General features: G+C 36.6%; 1 protein-coding gene across 2 annotated transcripts in view; it reads left to right on the top strand.

The window, feature by feature from the left end:
• Positions 1-26,116, top strand: part of bcl2.L (B-cell CLL/lymphoma 2 L homeolog) — a 125,675-nt gene that overhangs the window by 10,477 nt on the left and 89,082 nt on the right. Inside the window, exons 1-2 of one of the 2 annotated variants that reach the window (XM_018267732.2) lie at positions 6,316-6,976; positions 7,381-8,416. In XM_018267732.2, the coding sequence (XP_018123221.1) occupies positions 7,649-8,416 (768 nt within the window). In that variant the 5' untranslated portion in view covers positions 6,316-6,976; positions 7,381-7,648. Of the gene's footprint in view, positions 1-6,315; positions 6,977-7,380; positions 8,417-26,116 lie in introns of those variants that run through there. The other variant, XM_041566261.1, reaches the window with a different exon arrangement.

Here is a 26,116-nt window from a genome sequence, read left to right as displayed (position 1 = left end):
GCTGGATGGGCCGGGCCTTTGTGGCCTTGACATAAATCCAGGCCTGGGTACTTACACTTAACCCGCTGTTCTTCATTTTATATAAAGCCGAAAACATTTTGTAGCTCTGAAAACACAGACAACACCATATCCACCCATCTGAATATAAATTACAGTGTAATATTGTCAAGTGACTTGTACAGCATATACAATGCCGCTATAGGGTTACGTCAACCTTTAAATCATGCCAAAATCTCGAAATAATTTTTCTGGATTACTTTCCTAACCAAAATTAAAGTATTACAATGTCAAACCAAAATTGCACAACAATGGCCCTATGTTTGATAACAGTTAGATGAATGACATCAGTGCTGGTAGTTTAGCTTCTCTATGGGGCATCTTCTTGCATCTATAATTACATTTTGGCTGGGATTGTTCATATGCCATTGATTGCTCTGTACTTCTCTGTGCTAGGTTGTTTGTTGGAAAAAAATATTTATTTTTTTCAAATGAGCCACTACAACGCCTTTCTATGAATATTTTATCAAAAAGATAGATTCAAAATAACAATACTATACAGTTAATCATTTGCTGTCACTGGGGTGTTCTTTCAGCTTGTCCCTATGAACTACAACCATCTGGTATTTCCTTCGAACTGGTTAAAAATCCTCAAGAAACAAGATAGTTTGGGTTGTGAATTCAATAGGGAATTATGTCCAATGTAAATTTATATCTGAAAACAATGTCATACAGATTAGATGTTTCAAATCTGCCTGAAAATGTGTCCTTCAGCAGTGAGATCATTTATTTTCTCCATAGGATGAAACAGAGAATTTAGTGAGTTTTTGCAACCTATATAATAATACTTGTAATCTTTTTGTTATATCGTGCCAATGATAATAAAATTGTTTTTTTTAGCCACAGCAGATTATAATCTTATTATTCAGTCAGATGGAGATAGCTATCGCTTTTTTAGGGACATTAAGGTTTCCAGATTTATTTGTTCCTATAGTTATTGTTATTTTCCTTTATTTGTATAGCACCAGCATATTCCAAAACATTTTACAGTGAATATACATTTACTTCCCCCTGACACCCCTATCACATTCACACATACTATGATCAATTTAACCAGGAGCTAACTAATCTTCTTAACCTTAAATGGACAGTGAATATTTCACTTCTCTCAAAAATGCAGTTTTTGCAAGGGGACTCATATTTTTGGACGGAACAATAAACCACTCAGGTCTTTGTGGCAGAAATTGCCCACTGACTTATTGTGACCATTTTGTAAATGATCCCCACTGTATTCACACTTTAAAGGCAAATACAGCAATTGCAAGTGGACTGTTTAATGTCACATTCCACTATAATTCCATCCTCAGCCTATGCACTTTGTTTTAATCTATGTTTTCTTGCAAAAAAATATAGCAGGTGATCAATGCTGTCTAAGAGAATCATACAGCATATGTTTCTGCATTATCAAGTGATCATATTCCACAGCATAGTGTTGAATATTCTTGGCAAAGTGTTGAATAGATATTGCCTTTTAATTTTACTGCAATTTTAGGTGTTATGTATTCCTAATTGAGTAGATTTGGATTATATGGGCCAGGAGTGAAGTCCCAATTTTGTGTATATATATTCATTAATTTGTTGGTGGACACCCTAGCCCATCTTGTCCTATACTAATTATCATTATTGTGTATTGGTAGCTATTTTTATGTTATTTATTTACTGGGTGTTCTACATTATGTGGATTTACATTTTAAGTGCAGGGCAATAGCAAGTGAAATACATGTTAAATTACATGTTAAATTAGTGTATATATCCTCTGCATGTGACACAATCAATATAAGAAACCATTATACAGAACTAAAGAATAAGCCATCAAAGCTAACCATTGGCTACCATCTACATTTTGCCTGGACAGATTTTGTAATACTGATAAATATTTAGTATTGTCATTTTAAATTTTTTAATTATACATACATAGGAAATGTAGATGATAATGATCTGATTTTGATTTAAATGGTGTGAAAATCAAATACACCTCTTCAACTCATATTTGATTAATAATGCACAAATATCAGACCTACATCTCTTAAATTAAACCCCCTGGGTGTGGCCTATGAATGCTCTTCCCTATCTTGTGTAATTTTAAGAAATACAGGGGAAAAAAAGGACAGGGTATTTAAACAGCTTTTTTATTTTTAGTTTATGCCCTTATTGTTTCATTAGTGATATAGTAAGCAGGTTTTTGTCTCTCCACCAAAACCCTTCATCCAGGCTAAAACAATGGGTAAAACTAAAACAAAATAAAAAAAACATTTCTAAACCAGTCATTATTAAGTCAATTAAAAACAGGGATGCACCAGATTAAGGATTTAGTTCAGGAATCTGTTGAATCCTAGAATTTTTTGTCAGGATTCAAATTCTGTGAAATCTAAAGTGTTTATGACTTTAAAAATCTTGAATCATTAATGCAAGGTTTTTGTTCACAATTAACAGAATTTTTGTCAAGTCTAAGTATGTAAATATTAAATATGCACAATGTTCAAAAGTTGTGGAAAGGTGGCCAGAATACCAATTGGAAGCACTTTTAGTCTGCCTTTTCTGTTTTGGGTGGATGACCCCTTTAAGTGATGAATTATTTGTATCTAAAAGAAAAGGGAAAAAAGCCCAAAGAGCTTGGTATTTAGCAAAATCAGAGATGTAAATGTATATTCTGAAATGTTGGGATTCAACTTGTTTTAGCTCTCCTCTTATGAAGGAATAGGCCAGCCTTCTGCTTCCTGTGAATTTCACCTAAATTAATATTAACCCTGCAACTGAAAAGGCCAATAAATCCTGCCAGAATTAAATTAGATACAAGCATCATTGACAGGTCTGGGCTGAGAATCACAATAGACCCTGGCATTTCAAGTACACAGAGGCCCAAACAGCCCCCACCAGCCCAATAAATAGTAACTGTGTATGTAGGGTTGCCACCTTTTAGCCCAGTGGAGACTGGGCAGGGGGCGGGGCTGTGATACGGAGGGGCAGGCAGTGAAATCGGGGGCGGGGCTATGATGTGACGACTAGCCAATTGCCGTGTCAATCATAGGAAATCCTGCCCAGTTTTCCTAATTTAGAAAACCCTACAGTTGGCAACCCTATGTCTAATTGCACCCTACAGCAGCCCATCTGGTATTTGCCAGAACCCACATATCGCCAGTTCAGGTCTAATCATTGAGCAGAGCTGGGGTGTGTGATCAGCGGGCAGCAAGAGGAGTAATGGGGCAAAGTGGGAGTGGAGTGGAGCATGACCAAAACACACCTTAAAATAAAAACTGGTAAGCTGATGTTACTGGATAATGATACTTATCCTTTGGTATTTGAACATGTCCGAATATATTGTTAAAATGTTCGTCATAGCCCAACATACTGTATATAGCCAAAACAACTCTCAACATGCCAGCATGATGGGAGTTTAGTTATTATTATGATAACCCAGCTTTGTTCATGCACTAGGACTTGTAAACATGCTGGCAAAGGGCTGGGAGTTGTATTCTCCTTAATTGGAGACTGCAAGCCTGACATCCCTGCTGTGAAAAATATATACCTTACATTTTGTTTAGCCATAATAATGCTTATTATGCACAATATATGAAGTGTTCATTATTATATATGGAAAAACCAAATCCTTCCATAGCTTATCTAATATATGCTGGTCTACCTGTAGAAAATTCTTACATTGACCTGCCCTAACGTGCTGCTAGGATAGTGGTTTGAATGTGGGACTGGAATATGAATAGGAGTAGACCTGGATAGAAAGATATGTTATAAAAAATAGAAATACAATTGTAGCCTCACAAAACAACAGTTTAAGGGCTACTGGGGTCAGTATAGACTAGAGTTGGCCTATTCTTAACCTTTACAGAAAAAAAAGAGACCCCAAGTATATGACTAAGAATTCCCACAATAGCATCCATTAAATAATTATCTCCCCTTAATTTGATCTTCTGATTGGAAGTAAAGAGGTTACAGCACTTGTTGATGTGGGTCAGAAAACCAGAGCTTTTCTTGTCCTCATATATGCCTTACAGCTACTGCCTCATCCTGCAGAGATCAGTTAAAGTGGTCATACTGTACTTGTATATACACGAGTAGAGAGCAAAATGATCCCTACTTATCTTAAAAGGGCACTATGGTTGAAAAATAATTTGTATTTGTGCCTAAAACACAACATTTAGGGGCAGATTTATCAAGGGTCGAATTTGAGGGTTAATAAACCCTCGAATTTGACCCTCGAAGTAAAAGATTTTAGCGCAGAATGTTCGATCGAACGATCGAATAAAAATCGTTCGATGGAATGTTAAAATCGTTCAAATCGAACAATTCGAACGATTTTAAGCGATCAGTCAAATGATTTTTATTCAATCATAAAAAGTGCCAAAAACCTATCTACAATGTCCCCATAGGTTAACATTCAATTCGGTAGCTTTTATTTGGCAACGTATTGAGTCAAAGGATTTTTTAAAGAGACAGTACTTCGATTATAGAATGGTCGAACGATTTTTACTTCGAAACTTTCGATTCGAGCGAATTTGACCAATTCGATGGTCGAAGTACCCAAAAAAATTGAATATTTTTGGATTCGAATTATTCACTCGAGCTTAGTAAATCTGCCCCTTAATATCTTGTAGATATTTTTTGAGGGGGAAAAATCTTAAAATGTGTGTACAATTTATTCTTACAAAAAGTTTTGCAAGTGGTGAGTCTTTTGCAAAGTAGTTATTTATTTATTGCTGATATTCTGTCTACCTTTAGAACAGATAGGGTCAGGGCCCACTGAGGCTGCAACATCAGGGCACCCGCACACCCCCAGTCCCAAAACCCTTCTGTCCCTCTCCCACCTCCTGTGCTGGTGCGTACCTACTTGTCATCTCTATGTGATTGGGCAGGCGGAGGTCAGGAGGGGGAGGAGGTCAGACTCTGTGGAGAGGGTCTTGGCCGGTGGGGCCCACGAGGGCTGGGGCCCACCAGGTTTTTTCTGGCACAGTCCGACGCTGAAAACAGAATATCCTGACAAGGGGGCATAGATCCGGTCTAAAAACCTTTTATTTACATCACTAAGCCAAGTGATTCAGATAAAATACGGTTGAAAATGCAAAGGAACCAGCTTCACTTCTGATTAAAACTATTAAACTTTATGAAAACTGGATATACTGAAAGAAAACTGCCCCATGCTAATAAGAAATTTATGGGAATGAAATATATTTTGGAGCAGTAGCATCAAATTATAATATAAATAGATTGCTTTGCAATGGCTTAAAACATCACTATGCAAATTGACAGGAAGTTAATATTTCTCATTGTTTGGGGATTAAAAATCTTTCTGAAATAAAAACCTATACTGTTGACTCAAACCTAAATTCTGAATAATATATTTTAGCTGCAGGAAAAACCAATACAAACCCCCTGTTGACTACTTTTCTTGTGTTTTTAGTTGCAATGCTTAAAGGAGAATTCAACCCTAAAGAAAAACCCTACCCCCCTCTATCTTACATTGACCCTCTCCCTCCTCACCCCAAGCCTAAGTGTTACCTCGGGCAAATGCCCCTAAGTCTTTACATACCCCTATGTGAAGATTCTGTCCAGTGGAGTTCAAGGGCGCCATCTTCTTCTCTTTGGTAATCTTCTGGAAGTAAGTGCTGTATTGGCGCATACGCAGTCGGAACAACTTTCTGTTTTGCGACAACTGCACATGCGCCGGAACTCTGAAGCGACTAAAGATGGCGCCCGGGAACTCCACTGGACAGAATCTGCAAGGAGGGGTAAGTAAAGACTTAGGGGCATTTGCTTGGGGTAACACTTAGGCTGGGGGGGAGGAGGGAGGGAGGTCTATGTAGGGTAGGGTATAGGGTTTTTTTAACTTTAGGGTTTAGTTCTCCTTTAAGGGGGAACTATCTCAAATAAGAAAGGTAACATAAGCTTCACCACACTTAAATAAGACATTTTTTTAAATATAATCAATTAAAAATTCTGCCGCGTTTATGAAATAACCATGTTACTCTTCACCCTCCTTCTCTCAGCATCTGTTTCTTTTTATTCTGTCTTCATGGGAGTCTGATGAACTTGATTATTTCAGAAACGGTACAATTGATTATGTTTAAAAAGTTTCTTATTTTAGTATCATGAAGCTTATATTACATTTTCATTTTCACAGTAGTTCCCCTTTAATCCACCCTGTTTTACTTAAACGTTTTAGAAAATACAGAGAAACAGTTATTTTCCTGTGAAATCATATTGTTTATAAAGAAACCTAAAAAGTAATGCATATTGGGACATTTGCTTGAATCTGTAGGGAGAAACCACCTGCAGAGGGCAGTCCTCTTCTACACTAAGTGGCATGCGCACTGAACAGACTAAAGAAGGAAATCATTTGAGTCAGTCCACCCAGAAGTGCAAGGATTTCAGTTCTGTCCTAGCACAGGAGGACACAGCACAGCGGACAAGCAGTGTCCCGCCTCCCTCCAGCCACGCTGTGTGCTACACGGAGGCAAAATGAAGAAGGCAACGAGGACAATAAATAGAAACTAAATAGCACACACTAAATAGCTGCTACATTGTCCTTTGTTTTAAAATCTACTAGGATTTCTTTTACTGTCCAGAGATTATTCCTGTGCTAGATTAGATGAGAGGGATTAGTACTTTTTGCCATCTCTGAGCAGCATATGTGTGGGGTGTGAGAGGCTGAATTAATGGGAGTGAACACACTGTAGCAGGATCTCAAATCAGAGGTGGAAAAAAAACTGCATTTGTCTTTCACTGGCGCTTCTGGGTTGCCTGGGTGGCCTCTGAAGCATTTCCTACACAAAGATGCGTATGTGATGTTTGGACTGTTTCATTGATGCATTTAATTCCCCCTGAGGATTCAAGTCAATATAACCCCAGCATATCTGGAACTTATTTCATGGATACAGATGAACAGGGAAAACCAACAGCAAAGCAAGTGAGTATTTTGCTTACTTATTCCCTGCTTATGCCTATAGAAGTTGTGATGTGTTTGTAAACATAAACATATTCACAGTTTGAGGAAAACCCTGTCTTGTTTTCTGTGCAGTATTTTATAATTTAATATATATACTGTATGAATGTGTGTGTATAGAGAGAGAGAGAGAGAGAGAGAGAGAGAGAGAGAGAGATTCATTAAATATGAGCGGGTGTCCAGTATGTATATGTGTGTTTGGTGGTTCTGGAGTACATTGATGCTGTGTATCTAAGTCGCTCTAATGTATGTATGTACATATATTATGTCTGTGAATCGGCTCACAGTGTCGATTCATGCACATTACTAAACTTGTCACACGGAAACCCCCACACACCACTCTAATGCTTATGTGTGTTTTGTTTCAGGATCAAGAAGGGAATGTCCCTTGAAAAAGAGCAGCTAACAATGAAAACACCTTTAGGAGGGAAATTACAATAAAGCTACAGAGCTCCACAAGGAGGAAGAGGGGGAGGATTTTATACTGCAAAAGAATGAAAGAGCTTCAGCGGGACCTTTTGCTTACGACAACTAAAGTATAAGAGCTGCAGGAGCTTTTTGAGATCTGGGTAAAGTGTTGGTTTGAAATTGAATATTCCTTTTCACCAATTCCCTGCCATCAGTTAGTGGACAAATATGGCTCATCCTAGAAGAGGAAGCTATGATCACCGGGAGATAGTGGTAAAATATATTCATTATAAACTATCTCAGAAGGGGTATGAATGGGAAGAGGGAAGGCAGCAGGTCTCTGCTGAGCACCCTCAAGCTTCTGCTGCTATTAGTAATTATTCTGATGATGGAGAAATGCCTGCTGCTTCCGCAGATTCACTTGGACCACCTCAATCTTCACTCGCATCTACTGCTGCTGCTGCTTCTGCTTCCTCAGATGACGAAACCCCAAGTAATACTCCAATCACCTTTGTGGACAATGCACCTGCTGTTCCCAGGAGTTCTGCATCTGCTGCTTCACCCTTAGCTGAATTGAATGCTGTACCAAGAGATCTTAATGTTAACCCAGATGCCAGTCGTGCAGCAGATGGTGATAATAATGATGATGGTGATGATGAAGCTGTTATGCAGCCAGTCCCTCCGGCAGTGTTACAGACTTTGATTCGAGCTGGAGATGAGTTTTCTCGCTTGTATCAGCAAGATTTCAGACAGATCTCAGGGCTCCTCCATTTAACCCCATCCACAGTTAGGGTGCGCTTTGCAACCGTAGTGGAGGAGCTCTTTCATGATGGGGTGAACTGGGGAAGGATTGTTGCTTTTTTTGAATTTGGTGGGGTCATGTGCGTGGAGAGTATTAATCGAGAAATGTCTCCTCTGGTGGACTCCATTGTGGGTTGGATGACAGAGTACCTGAACAGTCACTTACAAAATTGGATCCAGGAACAGGGAGGATGGGTATGATTTTTACTGTACCTATTATATCTAAATAGTATCTCATATACACACATATATATATATATGTATATATATATATATATATATATATATATATATATATATATATATATATATATATATATATATATATATATATATATACACAGTATATGTATTACATTGCATTTCTAATGTATTAGCATCAGCATGTATAACAGTCTTATCATAATGTTTGAATGAAATATTTTGAAACAGCTAAATGGAAGGAAGTAACATGAAAAAAAAATCTGTTAGTGATAAAGAAGCTAGAAACTGACCTATGTTGTGACATGCTAGGGCAAGTAAGGTCACGTGACTGCGCCAAGTGAACCCAAATGAACTTGAGGCTTGGAACCTCTATGAAGCTCAGTAGAGTCAAACTAGAATTTAATATGTTTACCATAGCCGTACAAGGCTGTAAGTGTCACTCTTGTTGAGTGATATCACAAGACTTCCTCAACTGCACTGTTATTTGAGTTTTTGTTCTTCTAAGGTATCCTGGGACCAAACACTAGGATAACCTTGAACTGACTGTTAGCATGTGGTGATACTTATTGTTCAAGATGCTGATAGCCCTGTAAGCAAGTGGGGGTTAAAAAAATTCTCTCTTCACACGTGTACACAAAAATGCTGATACATGCATACATAACTGGTATAATAACTTCTCTGCATCCATGGATTTGGTAGAAAATCTCCTCCCTCTTGACTCCTTCTACTTTTATTTCACTTATTTGGCATCTCCCCACCTCTGTAAAGGATGGTCAGCAAGTCATTCTTTCTTTTTTACAATGACTGGAGAAACATTTCTGTAGCAGACTTACCTACAAGAACAATATTTAGCTGAGGATAAGAACAGAAAGTCCTTGTTTATAATCTGCTGCTTGGAATTTTAAGCATGTCACTTTATCTTCTTCTGTTTCTAGTGCCTGAAAAAAAATTGTTACACTATTAGTATTATATGCTGTGGATATACAGTACAGGTGGATGATACACATGCACCTTTCGCAACTCATAGATGCTACACCTCTTTTGACAACTGATGTACAAAGCTGAATTTAGTTAACCTGGTCTAAAGAAATGATAGGTAACAACCAGATCAGAGGGCTAGACTTAATCGCTTTGATTGCTGATTTACAATGATGAGACTGAACATATTTTCATACATGTTTTGGACTGAACTATACATAAGGATTCAGACAGCTGATAAGGCTATGATGATAATTACAGTTTGTATTCTGGGAAATTTGTTTGAGCTACCAATGACATCTTAACTAAAACTGTTACCTTCCTAATTTCTCTCTCAGACATTGAGACTAAAGAAGTTAATCTAAAGCTGATAACAATGTAAAATTAATTAAGACTTATTTGTTAGGTGACTAGAAAAGTAAGTATAGTTTTAGAATAGCCCTTTAATTGAATTTCCAATATTTGTCTAGCTTTAGTGTCTATGCCTAAAGAAGCTCAGTGTCTTTATATGTTGAAAAATATTCCTCTTTTGATTAACAAAGATTTATTTGAGGTTAATATTTAAAAATCCTGTTGTTGGTTGTGGTTTTAAACAATTCAGCTTGGTGCCCATTGATCTTCTTAGATTTAATTTACAAAATCTGGTAGTTTATCCCTTATGCAAAGATGGGCAGTCTTGGCTGTCAACTATGGCTATTGGTGGGATGTTATGTGCTGTAACCTAACAACATTTGGATAGTCTGACATTGCCCTTCTTTTCTAGTTCATAATTTTAAACACAAAACTGGGGCACATTTGGTCACTTTCTCAGTCTGTAAAGGCAGCACACACTATCCCAGTGTCCCTTCTATTCAGAAGACCAAAAATTCAATTTTGTATCAACATCACAACCTAAAGAATTGGTTTCATATGATTATGTTTCACCCCAGTACCAGAACATACCAGAGGGTCATGTTTTTATAACAGTGTCATACGCTGTAATTAATATAATACTCCCGCCATTGGGAGGTACAGTAAGCATATGTTCATTTTCAGTAAGTCATTCTGGGTATCACTAGTACAGGCCTTTTTTTTTAGCTGTAAGCCACATACAAATGTAAAGAAAGTGAGAGAGCAACACAAGCATGGCAATAATGGGCTGTGATTGACTATTGGTAGCCCCTATGTGGACTGGCAGCCTACAGGAGGTTCTGTTTGGCAGTACACCTGGTTTTTATGCAACCAAAACGTGCCTCCAAACCAGGAATTCAAAAAATGAGCACCTGCTCATGAGCCACTGGTTCAGTTCTCATGTTAGCACCTTAATGTTAATCCACTGAATCATTGAAATGTTGAAAAAAACCTTAATGTCAAACTACAGAATCATTAAAATCCAACTTGTTTTTCTACCTTATTATTTTTATAAATTAAAGTAGAAATACTATTAATTTGATAATGTGTTTTCAACCACTCCTGTGCTGGAATGGCTGGCCTCATGGCTCATAGCTAGAAGTTGCACAAGTTAATTGTTGACTCCCTTTGTCTATGTCAGTTGAATGGTAGTTTTTATTTTGTATTTTTGTTTATTGTTCATGATTTAAAAATGTTTAGTGAAATGAAACACACTCAAATATTTATATTTTAGTGTGTGCTATTTTTTAGTCTGGAGAAGAAATTCAGATGGGCCTTGTGTGTGCCGATTAGATATTTTTCTGGCATCTTTCAGAGACAGGTGCAACTGGTCAATGTCTTGTTTATATTATTCCCCTTCAGGTAAAACAGTCAAACGTGCACCTTCATTAGCTAATCTGGCAAGGACTGAGAGTGCCTGCAGTATATTTCTAGTGTATCCTAGAATGGAGCCACCTCCTTTGGGCTGATTACAATTAAAGATAGATTGCTGCAATTGTGCAGAATTGCCTGTGGCATCTCTGTCAGCACCATATTTCATTTTTATTTGCTTGCTTTTGTATTCTGGACCTACATTGGTTGGAGGGGAATTGAATTGATCAGGAGCCAAAATGATAAATAGATGTGAAAGATGCTGCTGTTAACGGGCCAATAAATGGTAAGTCCTACACCCATTCACTGCATATGATTAAATGGTCCAATCAATTTTATAGTAGGGCAAACAAGGAACATTGTACATTCTTGATTCTCACCTGATATATATATAGATGATATATATATAGACTTAAACAGCAATTCGGCAGGTTTTAGGTGGCGAATAGTCAAATTTGAGTTCTTAAAGGGCCAGAGTATGATAAATCCCGAAAATTGATTTTGACTTTTTAAGAAAACTCGAATTGAATTTTAATGACTCCCTAGTTGAATCATAAAAAAAACGAAAATTCTCATTTTCAATTCGACACTTGATAAATCTGCTTTGATCCCCTGTGCGGGTTCACCATGCATACACAAAATAGGATGGACAAGAGTGAATAGCCTTTTCTCTGCTGGTATATCTATGCCAAATGAGAAGATGCCAAGTGTGATGATGCCCTAACAGTTATCATTCCTGTTATATACAGAGAATTGTGAAGGCTTTTGACTAGGATTTTCAGGAAATCCTAGATGATGGTGCTTCAAAGGGTGGAAAAGAAGAAGAAAGTACTGAGGATATAACAAGTACTTGTTTTTTTTGATGGAGGTACAGTACAGGAAGAGGATGAGAACCACACCACAACATAATACAATAAAGAAAGCAAACAAAATATGTCTTCTATAAACTTTTTTTATCTTGACATCACAAAGCCCTGATAACACAGAATAACCATATCAAGAATTTTTAACATTGAAGGCTTGCTAAATATAATCTGCATTTTAAAAAAGAAATCTAGATAAGTGACATATTACATTATGAATCAGTTCCTTTATTGTTATAATAGGCATTTGCCAAGGTTATTTCAAGTAGGATATGAACACATTTGCCAAAGTCATCTCTAAGAGAATATGCACTTAACAGGGAATTACATATGTACTGTGTGAAGGTCCTGGTGCCTTATTTTAATAACTCATATGCATTTCTCTGAAGGGACTAAAATTAATCAATTTTTCTCAGCAGGATAAACAGTTGTAGCCATAGAACCTGAAGTGTAACATTATGTAGTGGAGCTTTTCACTATTTTTAAATAGTAGAAAAAGTACATTTTGGACATATGGTCTTTCCCAGGGGGTCTATTCTAATAGATGCCTTTTTTGGAGAGGTGGATGACATCCTCTGTTAAAATAAAACTGGAGCACTTGTCTGGACAGTATTCTTTTAAATTGAAAAGCAGGTGGTAATAAGGTGGATTTTGGATAACCTCCTTTCTGGATAAAAGCCTTACTCTTATTAGGCTAACCCTGGGGTGTCCCACTAAATTCTATAGTGGCTAGATATAATTTAAATGATCACTCATAGTGATGCCCTAGGGCCAGAGTTTAACTTATCAGTGTAATTATTACTAAAGAGGTAAAACTTCTGATATTTGAAACTAGAAATTTTTTCTACAGTTCTCTAAATATGTTCCAGTTTCTTTTGAACGTATTCTGCAAACTGATAATAAAACCTGTAAACAAATATATGCCATATTGTTAAAGTCTGGGTACCTACAGTACTTAAAGTAACTATCCCTTATTGTATAAAGAATACTAGACGTCACAGAGCTGTGGGAAAACTACATTTATTCAGCTGCTGGAACTACTGGGTTACTTCAGTTTTTTTTTTATTCTTTAGGGATTGTATTACTCCTAGTAACAGGCAAGTTTCTACTTTCTACATTTTTACTCACTTTGACTGTATGAGTTAACAAAACATATGTTCATATTAAAGTCTACAAACAAATATATCATACACATAGGTAAGAGGGGATAACTATACTTTACATGACAATTTCTGTGGTTGGAAATTCTGTATACCTACTGCATTTTTAATGCAGCATTAAAAATACATTTGGAGATTGTTTACCTTGAATTTTTGACCCTGACACATTTGAAAAGAAGTTTAACAGCACACTTTTGATTCTGGCACTTACAAATGGTTCAGCACTAAACCAGCAATGCTGTGTCAAGTATGCTTTGAATCCACTATTTTGGGATTCGTCTGAATCCTAAATCCCTCATGAAGAATTTGGCTGAAGCCTGAAATGAATCTAAAGGAAAGGTTACAAAGAAAAAAATTGTGATTTCCTTGTTTGTGTGATAAAAAAATCAAGTGTTTTAAGGAATCGGTTCTGATAGGGTCTTGGATTTGGCCGAATCCTGCTGAAGAAAGGCTGAATCCTGGCCGAACCCCGAAACAAATCGAAACGAAAGCTAGGAAATTAAATTTTTGCATTACAATGTCACAACTAATTGACCAATTTTATTCACCTGTTGTCAAATATAAGAATATTAGAAGTCTCTAAAGAGAGCAAAAAATAAGGTGTTTATATACAGGGCATGAAAGTCTAAGGCTAATTTTTACATGCTGTGATTTTATATCATACTAAATTAAGTGAATTATATGAGACAAGTCATATGAATAAAGTAGCAGGTGTAAATATTACAGATAAAAGTTTTCATTTCCATTTATTTATTATCATATATAATATAATTTAGTCTTTGTTTGGACCTGTAAGATGTTGTCTTTGGTTCATGTCTGAAATTCAGTGTAAATGTCAGTTTGTGTTAGCTGAACCTCACAACATTAATATTTAGGTGTAGACACATGGAACTACTAGTAGCAGCTGCAAACCCCAGAAAATACCCTGCCATAGACAATGCTGATAATTGCCTTTACTAAAAACATGTGTAGATACAGTTATCAGTAAATTATCAGAATTGTCTATTTTTGTAGGCGTGACAAGTAGCTGCTACTAGTAGCTCTGTGTGACTTCACCCTTAAGGGCCCCTCCAAAGTTTGGAAAGAAAGGCCTTTTATAAACCTATATTTAAATCGATCACTGGGCCCTCCCCAATCTTGGCCCCGTTAGGGTCAGTTCTCCTGTTGTGTGTTAGGTACTAGAGAGGCCATAAAGGTTCTGTTTTCATACCAATTGCTAAAAATGCACATATTCTTTTCATAAGCATGCGATCCAACATTCCCATTTAACAAATCTGAACATTTTACCCTATGTTAAAATTGCCCATAGGACCCTCCCCAATCCTAACCTCTAATCGTTTTATTCTCCTTTTGTTATATACATGTTTTTAAGGTACTAGAGATGCCATGAAGGTTCCATTTATATACCAGGTGCTAAAAATACACATATTCTTCTCATAGGCATACCAGCCAGCATTCTCATTTCAGAAATCTGAGCATTTTACTCTTACAACTAATGTTCCACAGCATTCCCATATAGAATCTAACCCTGCAATCATTTGCTGTAACCCTCAGCCACTAGTGTGCTGTGCACTTTTTTTATGGTGGAAATTGCAGGTTTATCCATAAAACGTTAGATGGTTGACAGGTGGGCTAGCATTGCCTGACACAACATTATCATGCTGCATTTATTTATATCAGAAACAGAATCAGAATAAAATAAACATGAGTTAAAGGTAAATGATATAGCAGTAATGTCATTGCAATAATTGCAATTTGACTTAATTCGTTTTAAATTAATTTTCAGACGGCATCCATGGAGAACATTTTGTTTTGCTGTAAGTGCTTCTAAGAAATGTTGATTCACATTATCCGTAGAACAGATGCCACAATATGATGCTAGACTGAAATCATGTGTAGAAATCCAAGTATGCATTGCGGTAAGGGGAGGTTAAATTAAATCCCTGGTATGCTTTGTTGTGCGAGCTTGTGATGTCCTGATTCTTAGCAAGGCTTCAGGTTGAACTTACAATTTGATCAGAAATTACTGTGACAAAATATCTGTATTTTTTTAAGTGGGCCTTTATCAACTTTGCAACTTGATTTTTTTTTTATTTAGAGGTTATAATTTTATTTGGTAGATTATATAATAGATTAAAAGCATACTGTATGTATAAAGGAATAAGTAGGATTTAAACAATAATGGTCAAAGTCTAACGACATTTTATGTATTATGATGTATTATATTTAATGCATGAACCCATGGAAAAGTGCTTTTTAGGGCACATGGGATAGTTTGACTGCTGCTGCACTCTCTGCCACAAACCCCAATTAATGTTAATGTTATACAACATCTATCACCTATCCTCTGTTTCCTGGTTTTGATCTGTTGCTAACACATTACAACACTCTGCTACAATGCCTTTCATTTCTCAATATGCTTCAACCAGGGTGCTTGGCATTGTACATTAGGAGCAGTGATAGGCAGCCAGGAGCATTTTAACCCCTGCTATTCTTTGCCGAAGGTCAAAACACCCCTTATGCCATAAAACCATTTTTAGGGGACCTAGATTAAAGGGGTTGTTCACCTTTGAGTTAACTTTTAGTGTAGAGAAAGATATTCTAAGACAATTTGGCATTGGCTTTTAGTTTTTATTATTTGTGGTTTTTGAGTTACGTATTTAGCTTTTTATTTGATAGCTTTCCAGTTTGCAGTTTATGTAGTCTGTTTGCTAAGGCCCAATAGCCGTATCCCATGCTTGTTGTTAAACCAACTATTGGCCAGCAAATCATTCAGTCTAAGCATAGCATAATGTGTGATGCGGGATCTCATGCTATTTGTGAAGCAAACAGTAAAAGCAAGAGAGAGTTACCTGGAAAGCTTGTTTTTGAGAAAACAAATGTGACCAAACCAAGCCCAAGATAAGGCACTAAGCAAATGCTTGCATGAGTCGGAATCACCTACCCTTTGATTTTCTGCCTGTTAGTCAGACCTTTCTGCATTTAACTTTGGCTGAAAATCACACCGTGTTAGAAAGCATTGCTTGGCCTCAAAGGGCAAGTGTTAGTCACCTCTGGTTCACCGGGAACCATGACTGTTCTGCTGGTTTAACCTTTGCAGATGCAATAAAAATGTGTACATGCTAAACAATAACATAAACAGTATACTTTCACGTGTTCCCATTACTCTTTGTCTACATCTGACTTAAATTTGTTACATGTGATTTATTGCTCTATGTAGCTTTTTGGTATTTCACAGAGAACTTAATTGCGGGAACATGTGGAATATATTACTGTATATGTACATTATACTGTATCAGTTATTTAAAAATGCACATTTTGAAGCAAAGGGGATTCAGCAAAATCCCAGGAAATTGTGACTTCATCGATAAACAGATATGTCACAATGTTAATACTAAGAAAAAACAAATCCCTATGGCATGGGTGACACTTTCATATTGTTTGACAGGGATGTAATTCCTCATTTACAACCACAGTGCAGTTGTGATGTGCAGGCCGGCCTGATATCTGCAGGAACTTCGGTTTACCCGCAGAATGGGCAGGTTCTGGTCAACCTTACTTCAATAGAATCCTACCTCCATGGGTTAAATACTGTGGTGCTCTATCTGGGAACTTTGCTGCTCTTCAGTTCCATACATGTAGCAATAACAAAGAGAAATCAGATGGCACTCACCAAGCAAAATGTGCTGAATTTTTATGATTTATTCAGATCTCTGCACAACGTTTCAGGGGATCAACCCCCTCAAGAGCACTTGAGAAAGGGAGTTGATCCCCTGAAATGTTGTGCAGAGATCTGAATAAATCATAAAAATTCAGCACATTTTTCTTGGTGAGTGCCATCTGATTTCTCTTTGTTATTGCTACATGTCTGGTCAACCTTAGTACACCCTTTGCAGGGTTCCTGCTTCCGACATGCTTTTTTATACTCACGTGCTCTTTCCGCCCCACCCCTTTTGTGACATCATTGGCCGGGTGGTGCAGGTCCATAAATAGAAGAGGCGGTGTGGGTTGAGTTTTTCTTGACCCGCACATCATTACGGTGCAGTACAAACTTTTTTCAGAGAATTGCAGTGTAATTACAGCTATGCAACAAGCTGTGTCTGACACAATTGCATGCAACGTCTCAAAACAAACACTATTATACATTTTGTGAATTGAGTGCAATTGCATTAACAGCATTAGAATGCCATTGACTTGGCATGGGTCTGTAGCAGCTATTACTGTAACCTGCTGTGGGATTGTAGTAACTGCAGGGTTTAGAGTATCACTTGCACATGATCCAGGTATACCAGGTGGGTGTAGTGGTGCACATTGCTAGGAGGATGTTTGTTTATTCATATAATTTGCCTATATTGCGTATATTTTTGCAAACCACACTTGCAGTGGTAAATGAGGCTTCTGGTTTGCACAAGATTCAAATACTTGTGTGTTTCTGGAGACAAAAAATATGATGATCAAATTGTTTTAGTGTTTATTAGCAAAGTTTGGAGCACAGCATTTTTTTTATAGAATCCAGCATATTTGTAGCTGGGTGGGAAGATGCATGTTTGCAAATGGGGTTCAAACTGTGACTTGCATTTTTCAGAGTGGGTATATGGCATTAAATCACCGTTTGCATGTGATTCTAATGCAGTCATGTCCAAAGTGTGGCCCGGAGGCCAAATGCGGCCCGTCTGCAAATTTACACTGGCCCTCAGCCTCCATCGTGAAATTAAATGTGGCCCGCTAGCACAGTGCAATCAGAAATCACGTAGCCGTAGCAGTAATATTTGGGCACATTAGTGAAATGATCTGACACTTGGTCTATACTGCTGCCTGTGTGCTGAAGAAGTTAGCAATAGACACGAACTGACACATACCGGTGCGCCGCTTCACATACAAACCTCAAAAAAAGTTTTTTAAAAAACCTCTAATTTCTCGAGATTTATTATACCCCAATGAAAATAGCTCAAATCCGATGCCTGTCGAGGTCACGTAGAAGTCAATTAAGGAGGTCCCTTGAACCATTTGAAAATGTTAATAGCCTTCATTTAGTTTGAGTTTTTATCGGTGGGTTTCATTCAAAAACTCTATTAATTCGAGCAATTTGAGTTTTTTTCGTGTTTTTCAACCCAACTACACTGATAACGAGTTTCTTTTACTTTCAAGTTTTTTCTTAAATTAAAAACCATGTGGGTTGTGAGTTCATTTGACTTCATTGTGGTCTTAAAAAGCTATAATATTGACCTTTCATATATTACCCCCTTAATCTTTATAATAAATAGTCAGAATATCAGTTTGCATCTCAAATTTACAAAAAGAATAGTAAATATGTACTAGAGAGAATCTAGAGAAACAAACATAACTAAATACGTTGCTCATAATTTATGTGATGAATGCAACTTGGGTGTGTTTACACTCAGTAGAGGCACTTGAGGAATATGATTATTAATATTAGTATATATGTACCTATTTCTCCATAAACATGTCAAATTAGAAGACAATTTTAAGTGGTGCATTTCAGTAAAAGTTTCATGTATTCTGCACAGCATTGAGCTTTACACATTATTCTCATCAATCCCTGCCGTTGTGAAGTCTACAAAAATCCCTATCACATATACACCATAGTCAAGAAATAGATGCAGGAGGGCATGCGACTTCTGAAAATCAATCACTGAAATCAAGGATGTAAAAACTGCATACTTTCACCTGTTGTATAATTATGATTTTTAATTATGAAGTTTTGCTGCAGATTCATCATTCAGCATCAGTTATGTAAATACTAAATGATTACAGCAGATAACAGTTAAAAGCTCTGTAGTATACAATTAGATTCTGCAGAACATATCTGTTATCTACTGTGAGGCCTGTGCTTGAATGGCTGCCCCCATGGCTACACAGCAGCTTGGTTATATAAACTATAGTAGTGTTTCTGAAGCAACTACATCAGTTTTCATCAGTGCAGCGTAACACTACATTGTCATTCCTTTAAAACACTTTAATTGTTTGGTGTTCCTGGTCCTTTAACTGAATACATCATTAGGACTTGACCAACTTCTGAACCAAATTTAGACCTCAAGTTGCATATTTATATTTGAACATATTTGAAGATCGTTGCATCTTCTGTAAGAACAAATTAGTTGTATTTAGTTGTTCAGGGTTTTAAAGTTATGTGACATTTACATTATTATTCAGTTTGGCTGAAAACTAAGGATCCTGGCTAAATCCAAAACCAGTAAAAACAGCTGGGGGTCAGCCAAATCCTGGAGTCATCAGATCCCTTTTAGTATACTACACACACTCATGCTTTTGTGAGTAGCTGCACTACAAGATGTTATGGGATACACATATTGATCCAAACAAAGGCTGGCAGGCTGTCACGTAGGTCTACCTTTATTTTATAATTAGGTGCCAGATACTGTATATTACTAATAAAGTTCAAGTATAATTCTGATATATCTGACATTGATAAGAGCAATTCTTAGAAATATCACATAATATATAATATATAATATCACTGGGGTAAAGTCAGTCAACCCCTAATTACTTCCCTAAAAAACTATGGTTGAGAAAAGATTATCAATAAACATTTTGCATTATTGGTTTATTAAAAAATATTGGAATTACTTATTCCTTCCTTCACTCAGGAAGACTTAATACCCATAGTATTCCCTATCAAGTTCTTATCCAGATGGTTCAGTAAAACCTCCAGCTGCCAAAATATCATTAAAATTGGTCAAATGTTTGCCCGGACGAACAAAGCAATTACTTTTGAAAGCACCTTCTCTCAGATATGGGAGTAGGATTGTTGTTCTCAGTGACAAAAATGATATATAATAATTCTGTCTCCAAATATTTTATTAGTTATGAACTGTAAATTTTAACCATCAGGACAAAAGTAAATGTAACATGATGTACTAAATGATGACCAAGAAGGAAAGCCCATTCTCTGTAAGCAATCTTAACTTGCTTAAAGACAATACCAAAATGAGCCATCCAAATTTAAATTGCTACATTCTGAATATTCTGGAACAAAATGTCACTGTGCTCTTGGATTATTCTCTTTCTTCCTTCTAGTCCCTGCTTTTCCTTTGAAGAGCTGCCAAAGTGTATATCTTTATTTTGCAGCTCTGTATCTACTTAAAGACATATCATATTAATATAAGCCCTCCTTATTACTCAAATTCACATCCGCATCATGTCAGATTGAATCTTGATAAAAAGATTCAGAAAACATTTTTTTTATTAGTAATATGAATTGCTTAATTCAGTGTTATTGCATAGAAATACAAAAATGTTTGAGCAATCCACTGCAAAGTTCTGCTTTCTGATTTTAGCTCCAGAGATTCCTTTCTTTGTGCAGAAGTTATGAAAAACTCTTCTGTTCTGTCCAATGAAAGATATCACTATAGAGGAATTTATGAACAAACAAGAGTATGCCAAAAGAATACATTTCAAGAAGATAAGTGTGAAACCCGAGAGAATTAAAAAGAAGCACAGAGAAACATGCTCACTTGAGCTTGGTAGAGAGTTTGTCTTAAAGAGGACCTGTCACAAACACATAAAAAGCTCTATAATGAAAGTCCTTTGCAAATTAAACATGAAACCCAAATTCTTTTTTTCTTTAAAACATCCATACCTTTTATAAACTCATTTAAAAGTTTCAGCTGTTGATCATACAGTATATTGCCTGCACCTCCTCTATGCCTCAGGCATAGAGGTGAGGCAGTCACTTACTCTCACTTTTCATTCAGTACTTCCTAGATGTCGCTGGACTTCTTACATTCCCCTTCACTCCTCATACTCTATAATTGTGTATGGTACCATGCATGTGCATTAGGTCCCCAATTCTGGCACAAACACAAGATTTTGGGGTGATAAACAGCTTGCCTTGTCACAAAATGGCACCTGCCTGTTTACTATGATTGTAAATTCCAAGACTGAAGGAAACACAATTTAAGTAATAAATATAATGTAAGTAATTTTGCTCAACTAACATGGTAGAAAATAATTTGGAATAATTTCTTAGGGTGACAGGTCCCTTTAAACTAAGGCTAATAGAGCTTGAGGGTATTTGTAGAAAATTCAGATGCATTTAAGGGACATTTTGTTGCAGTGGATTAGTGAGAAAAATATCCAGTCTTTGACCTATAATACACCAACCTAAAGAAACACATATTTTATTCAAAAGGTGATAGGAGTGGAAGGTAATTGAGGCCACTGAAATTCTCACCAATAGTACTGTGGCTGTTAAATCCCCTGGTGTGCCAAAGACTAAAAGGGTTTAGCAAATTCAGGATTGGATTGTTCCCTCAACAATAACTGGAATTTAGCTGAAATCTGTTAAAATGCTTTCTCAGATGAAGTGCAGAATAGACAGTACTTTGCAATCAAAAGAACATAACTTTCTTAGGTGTGAATTCATTGAGCAAAAGGTTGAAAACACATTCAAACAGAAATTATAAGGTGTAACTAATTTTGTTAGAAAAATCATATAACAGCACTTTTATACAAATGTTACCTTTAGAAAACTGGCACAAATGGCAGATGTATATAAGAAAAGTAGAATGGCAGGAAATTAAATTGATTAAGAAATTTCAGCTGATTTTCCATAAATTCTTGTGAAAAATGTAATTTGTCCTTTCTCTTTAGAGAAGATACCGCTGCAAGGTACTAAAATAACATTTAGAAATATAAGAGAAAACTTTTAAATCACATTTGTCTTTAAATTCTTATTCTATTTAAAGAAAAGAACATTCCCTCATTGAGCAAACTGAAGGTCGTTACATAATTGGAATTTTGGAATTCTATTTCAGATCAGGTGTTGGGTTCAAATCACTTCCCCATAATGGTCCTAAAATGACATCCATGTCTTGAGAATGTCAACAGTTTTATTTTTATGGCAGGCTAAATATCTGATTGTCAGGAAGCAATATATTTCCCTCTTGAATCAAGATTAGCATCAGTTCCATGGAAGGTTTATGGCCCGAATATAAGTACCAATGGACACATTGTCATTATCCGTTGAAAATACTTCCTAAATATGCATTTTTTAGGGAATACCATTCTGACATGTCTGGATTCCTTGTTGTATGCAACCATGCTCTCTCTTTTCTAGAAATACGCCAAGTGCTTCCCACTTTCAGTGGGCTCCATTAATACAATATGACATCAGTTATAAGATATTTGTAACTACTTCATGGTACAGTTGGTCTTTCTATATTACTTTACTAATTATTGACTACAGTAATTTTGGTTATACATGAGCTTTGTCTTTATATGTAAATTATGAAAGTATTGCATGACTGTCTTAGTATATAATGAATTACTTCATAGCCTATTCAGTAATATATAGTGTAGTATATTGGGGGATATCTAGCAATATAGAAAAAGACTTAACCCTGGTAAAGAAACCACATTAACCTATTAGCAATTACGTTCTACTAGTGAAGTGTTACTGAAATAAAAAGTTTTTATTGGTTGCTATGGCACAATACTGCTTCTGCTACTATAAAAGTTGCTATTTGGCACAATAGAAGCAGTTTGGAGCTAATTTTGAAATGCAGCCTATTTAAGATGACTAATGTGTGCAGGAAAATATACAAACATTAACAAAGCGTTTATGTTTTAATTATCCCAATGGCCACTATTTATGTCTTTATTTTGCATCAAGTACTGAAATATTTTAATGTGTTTGTCAGCTATTGAATGGCATTGCAGAGCTACAAGTGAAAGTCAAAAGTAACAGTACCAGTGGTGGTCCATTTGGTTTATTATTAAAGATTTCTGCTCTTTGCTAGAGACTTCATGGAAAGATCCTTGTTTTGTTTTTGTCATGGTATACAACCCAGCAGAACAACAATGATTCTGAATGAGAAATGGGGAATCTTGCACTAAACATTTTAGCGAAAGTCAGTTAATAAACCACACTGCCACTGAAGCACTAATCTGCACAAAGTGTGCTTTTAGGCAATACTACCTCTGTGGACTGCTGCCATGTTGCCATGGATATGACTTTCTCATCAGAAGGTCGCTATCTCTACATTTGTTGTTTCACTGAGGAGAGTGTATTAAAAACAAAGCAACACACCATGCCCAATTTGCTTTGCTGATTCAGAACTATAGCGATCAGAACTGGAAAGGGCTTTTTAAACATATATTTTGTTTTTTCTCTAATATTTTTTAAAGAGAGTTGATGTTCTCTAGAAACCCAGGAAGATACAGAAATATTTGTGTCTGATTTAAGAGAATAATGACCTATAAAGAGATTGATCACTGAAGAATCTGGCAAGGATTCTAATTTAGAATACCAACTTTCCCCTTTTAAGGAACAATGAACAGACATTATTGTGGAATAAAAATAGATGATGAGGATCATGTTAAGTGTTGTGTGTTAGGCTAGGACATATCTTGGATGATGAAATGTTGGCAGTTTGGCCTAAATTTCTAATTGTTTATTTAACACTTAAATTAATGTACTTTACCAGTTGTTGCTTTCATTGTAGAGTTAAAATGAAAGTACTCAAAATAATATATACTGTGCAAAGAAATTACTTTGATCACAGATTCAGCTGTAACTAATAAAGAAAATGTGAAGATTAATATTGTAATAGGGTTCAGGTTGCAAAATTCTCCTGGCAGAGAATCATTATGTCTATAAAATGCTACATGAAACATATCAGCAATATATAAATTAAGCATAATAATTATGATAATAATAACAACATTTAAATAGTATGCTATGGCTGTATTATTCTTGGAAAGCTGTACCATATTTTTTTTATTTATTGATTACATCTTCAATATACAGAAATAAAGGACCATTTTTCAATAATATTCAAGTGTACATTGATTATTCACATGGGTTGAGCGAAACATAGGTTTAGACTGAGATGGGCTTTAAGCTTGACGGCTTAAGGCCCATCGCAGTCTGGTCGGTGGGAGATAAGTTCTATTGATTGTACGATACTGTATCATGATATCATTACTACTAATCACCGAAGGTAGGTATGTGTGAGTAAAGTCATCCCAGTCGTCAGAGTCTAGTTGTGGGAGAGCTGAGGTCCATTTGGTGTAGCATTGTGCAAAGGGGTTAATTAAGGATTGAGTAAATGCGGGAAATTGTTTGTTTTTGACTGGGTGTCCTTAATAGTTCTTTTATTTGAGACAGGGTTACCTTGGGGAGATCAGGAAATTGGCTATTAGCTGCATTTCTAAGCTGTAAATAATAGAACCACATGGTTCTAGGAAGCTTGTACTCCATAGTTAGAGCTGCAAAGGATTTCAACCCTTGAGCATCGTACAGTTGACCAACATATTTAATTTTAAACTTAGCCCAAAATGATGGGTCAGAAACCAAGAGAAAATGTTGTAACTTGGGATTGCGCCAGAGAGGCATATAAAGGGAAATCACGTTTTGTAGAGACTTGTCATATTTAAGGGCATTAAGGGGCATCCCCTTTGAGTGGTTCCCCTTATAGGGGTATTCGCTAATGCTTCAATTGACCCTGCTGCTTCTGCTGAGAAGGGGAAGGTGGCATTTTCAGCTGAGGGAGAGAACCACCAAGCTACATACACTAGTTGAGCAGCTAGATAATATAGGAAAAAGTGTGATAACACCAAACCACCGTACTTTTTGGGGGCTGTTAGGGTCTGGAGGCTTACACAAGGTTGTTTATTATTCCACACAAAAGAGCATATCATGGAGTCAAGTCTGGTAAATAGGCTGTTTGGGAGATGGATTGGGGAGTTATGAAATAAATATAACAGTTTGGGGAGCACCACCATTTTTATGACACGTCCCAATAAGTTGAGTGAGAGGTTTGACCAATGCGTGAAGTTTGTACCTAGCTGCTGTAACACTGGATCTATGTTTAACACTCTATTTCTGTATGGGTTTGCACTGAAATTGGTTATCGAGCATCAACAGCGCTGCAAGGGACTGTCCCTCATCCACCAGATAGACCAGGGCATCGTCTGCATATAGAGATATGCGCTCTTCCACCCCCCAAAGCGGAGACCTCTGAGAAGTGGGGTTGTACATATTAGCATTGCTAGCGGCTCAGTAGCCAGTACAAATAAGTATGGAGAACGTGGGCATCCTTGTTTAGTACCTCTGCCTAGGGGGAAGGATTCAGAGATTCAGAGATTTATTTGTGTGGAGTTTAGCTACTGGGTTGGCATACAGCAGTTAGACCCAATTAATATAATACAGTTAGACTCAAAACCTATTGTTGTCATCACCTCCCATAAGTATTGCCATTCTACCGAGTCAAAAGACTTCCTAATGTCCCGGAAGGCTATCACTCCTGAGTAACCCACTATCCGGGCTAAGTCAAGATTCGTGTATAGCCTACGTTTATTAATGTCAGCATGAAGCCAGATGTACTATAGATAGGATAACCTTGGTAAGTGAGTCAGCTAGGACTTTTGCTAGATTTTTAACATCGTTGGACAGTTGTGATATGGGTCTGTATGCCGCACAGTCCGTTGGATGACCTCCCTTCTTAGGTAAAAGTACTATGATTGTTTCCCTGAGGGATGGGGGTAAGGTGCCAGTCTCATAAGCCGTCTGGTATAGTTGGAGCATTCTAGGGGCCAAACTGTCTATATTAAGATGTACCATGTATACCATTTATTTCTCTCACTTCTCTGTGAATGGAGAACTGATATCTAGCATATTCTTGTGAATCTTTTGAATCTCTTTTTTTTAAATTGAGATCCAACTAAGGAGAAACCTCAATAATTTTATAAATGTGCCCTTTAGAATGATATTCTCATAATTTTAGTCCTTGTTTTGTTTTTTAGATTTTTGAAGTTGAAACTGTGTATTCTATGAATTCTAGGAATGTGCTTCTAATCAGATGGGAAGTTAATTCTCGCACCTCAGCAGGTTTACATGGTTGCTGGCAGTAACCAAGAATTCCATTAAGGGTAAGGGCACACGGGCA

This window comes from Xenopus laevis, chromosome 6L (assembly GCF_017654675.1).
Source record: "Xenopus laevis strain J_2021 chromosome 6L, Xenopus_laevis_v10.1, whole genome shotgun sequence".
NCBI classification, from domain to species: Eukaryota; Metazoa; Chordata; class Amphibia; order Anura; family Pipidae; genus Xenopus; species Xenopus laevis.
The sequence above is the reverse complement of the archived record's forward strand: the minus strand, read 5'-3'. Positions and strand labels throughout refer to the sequence as shown.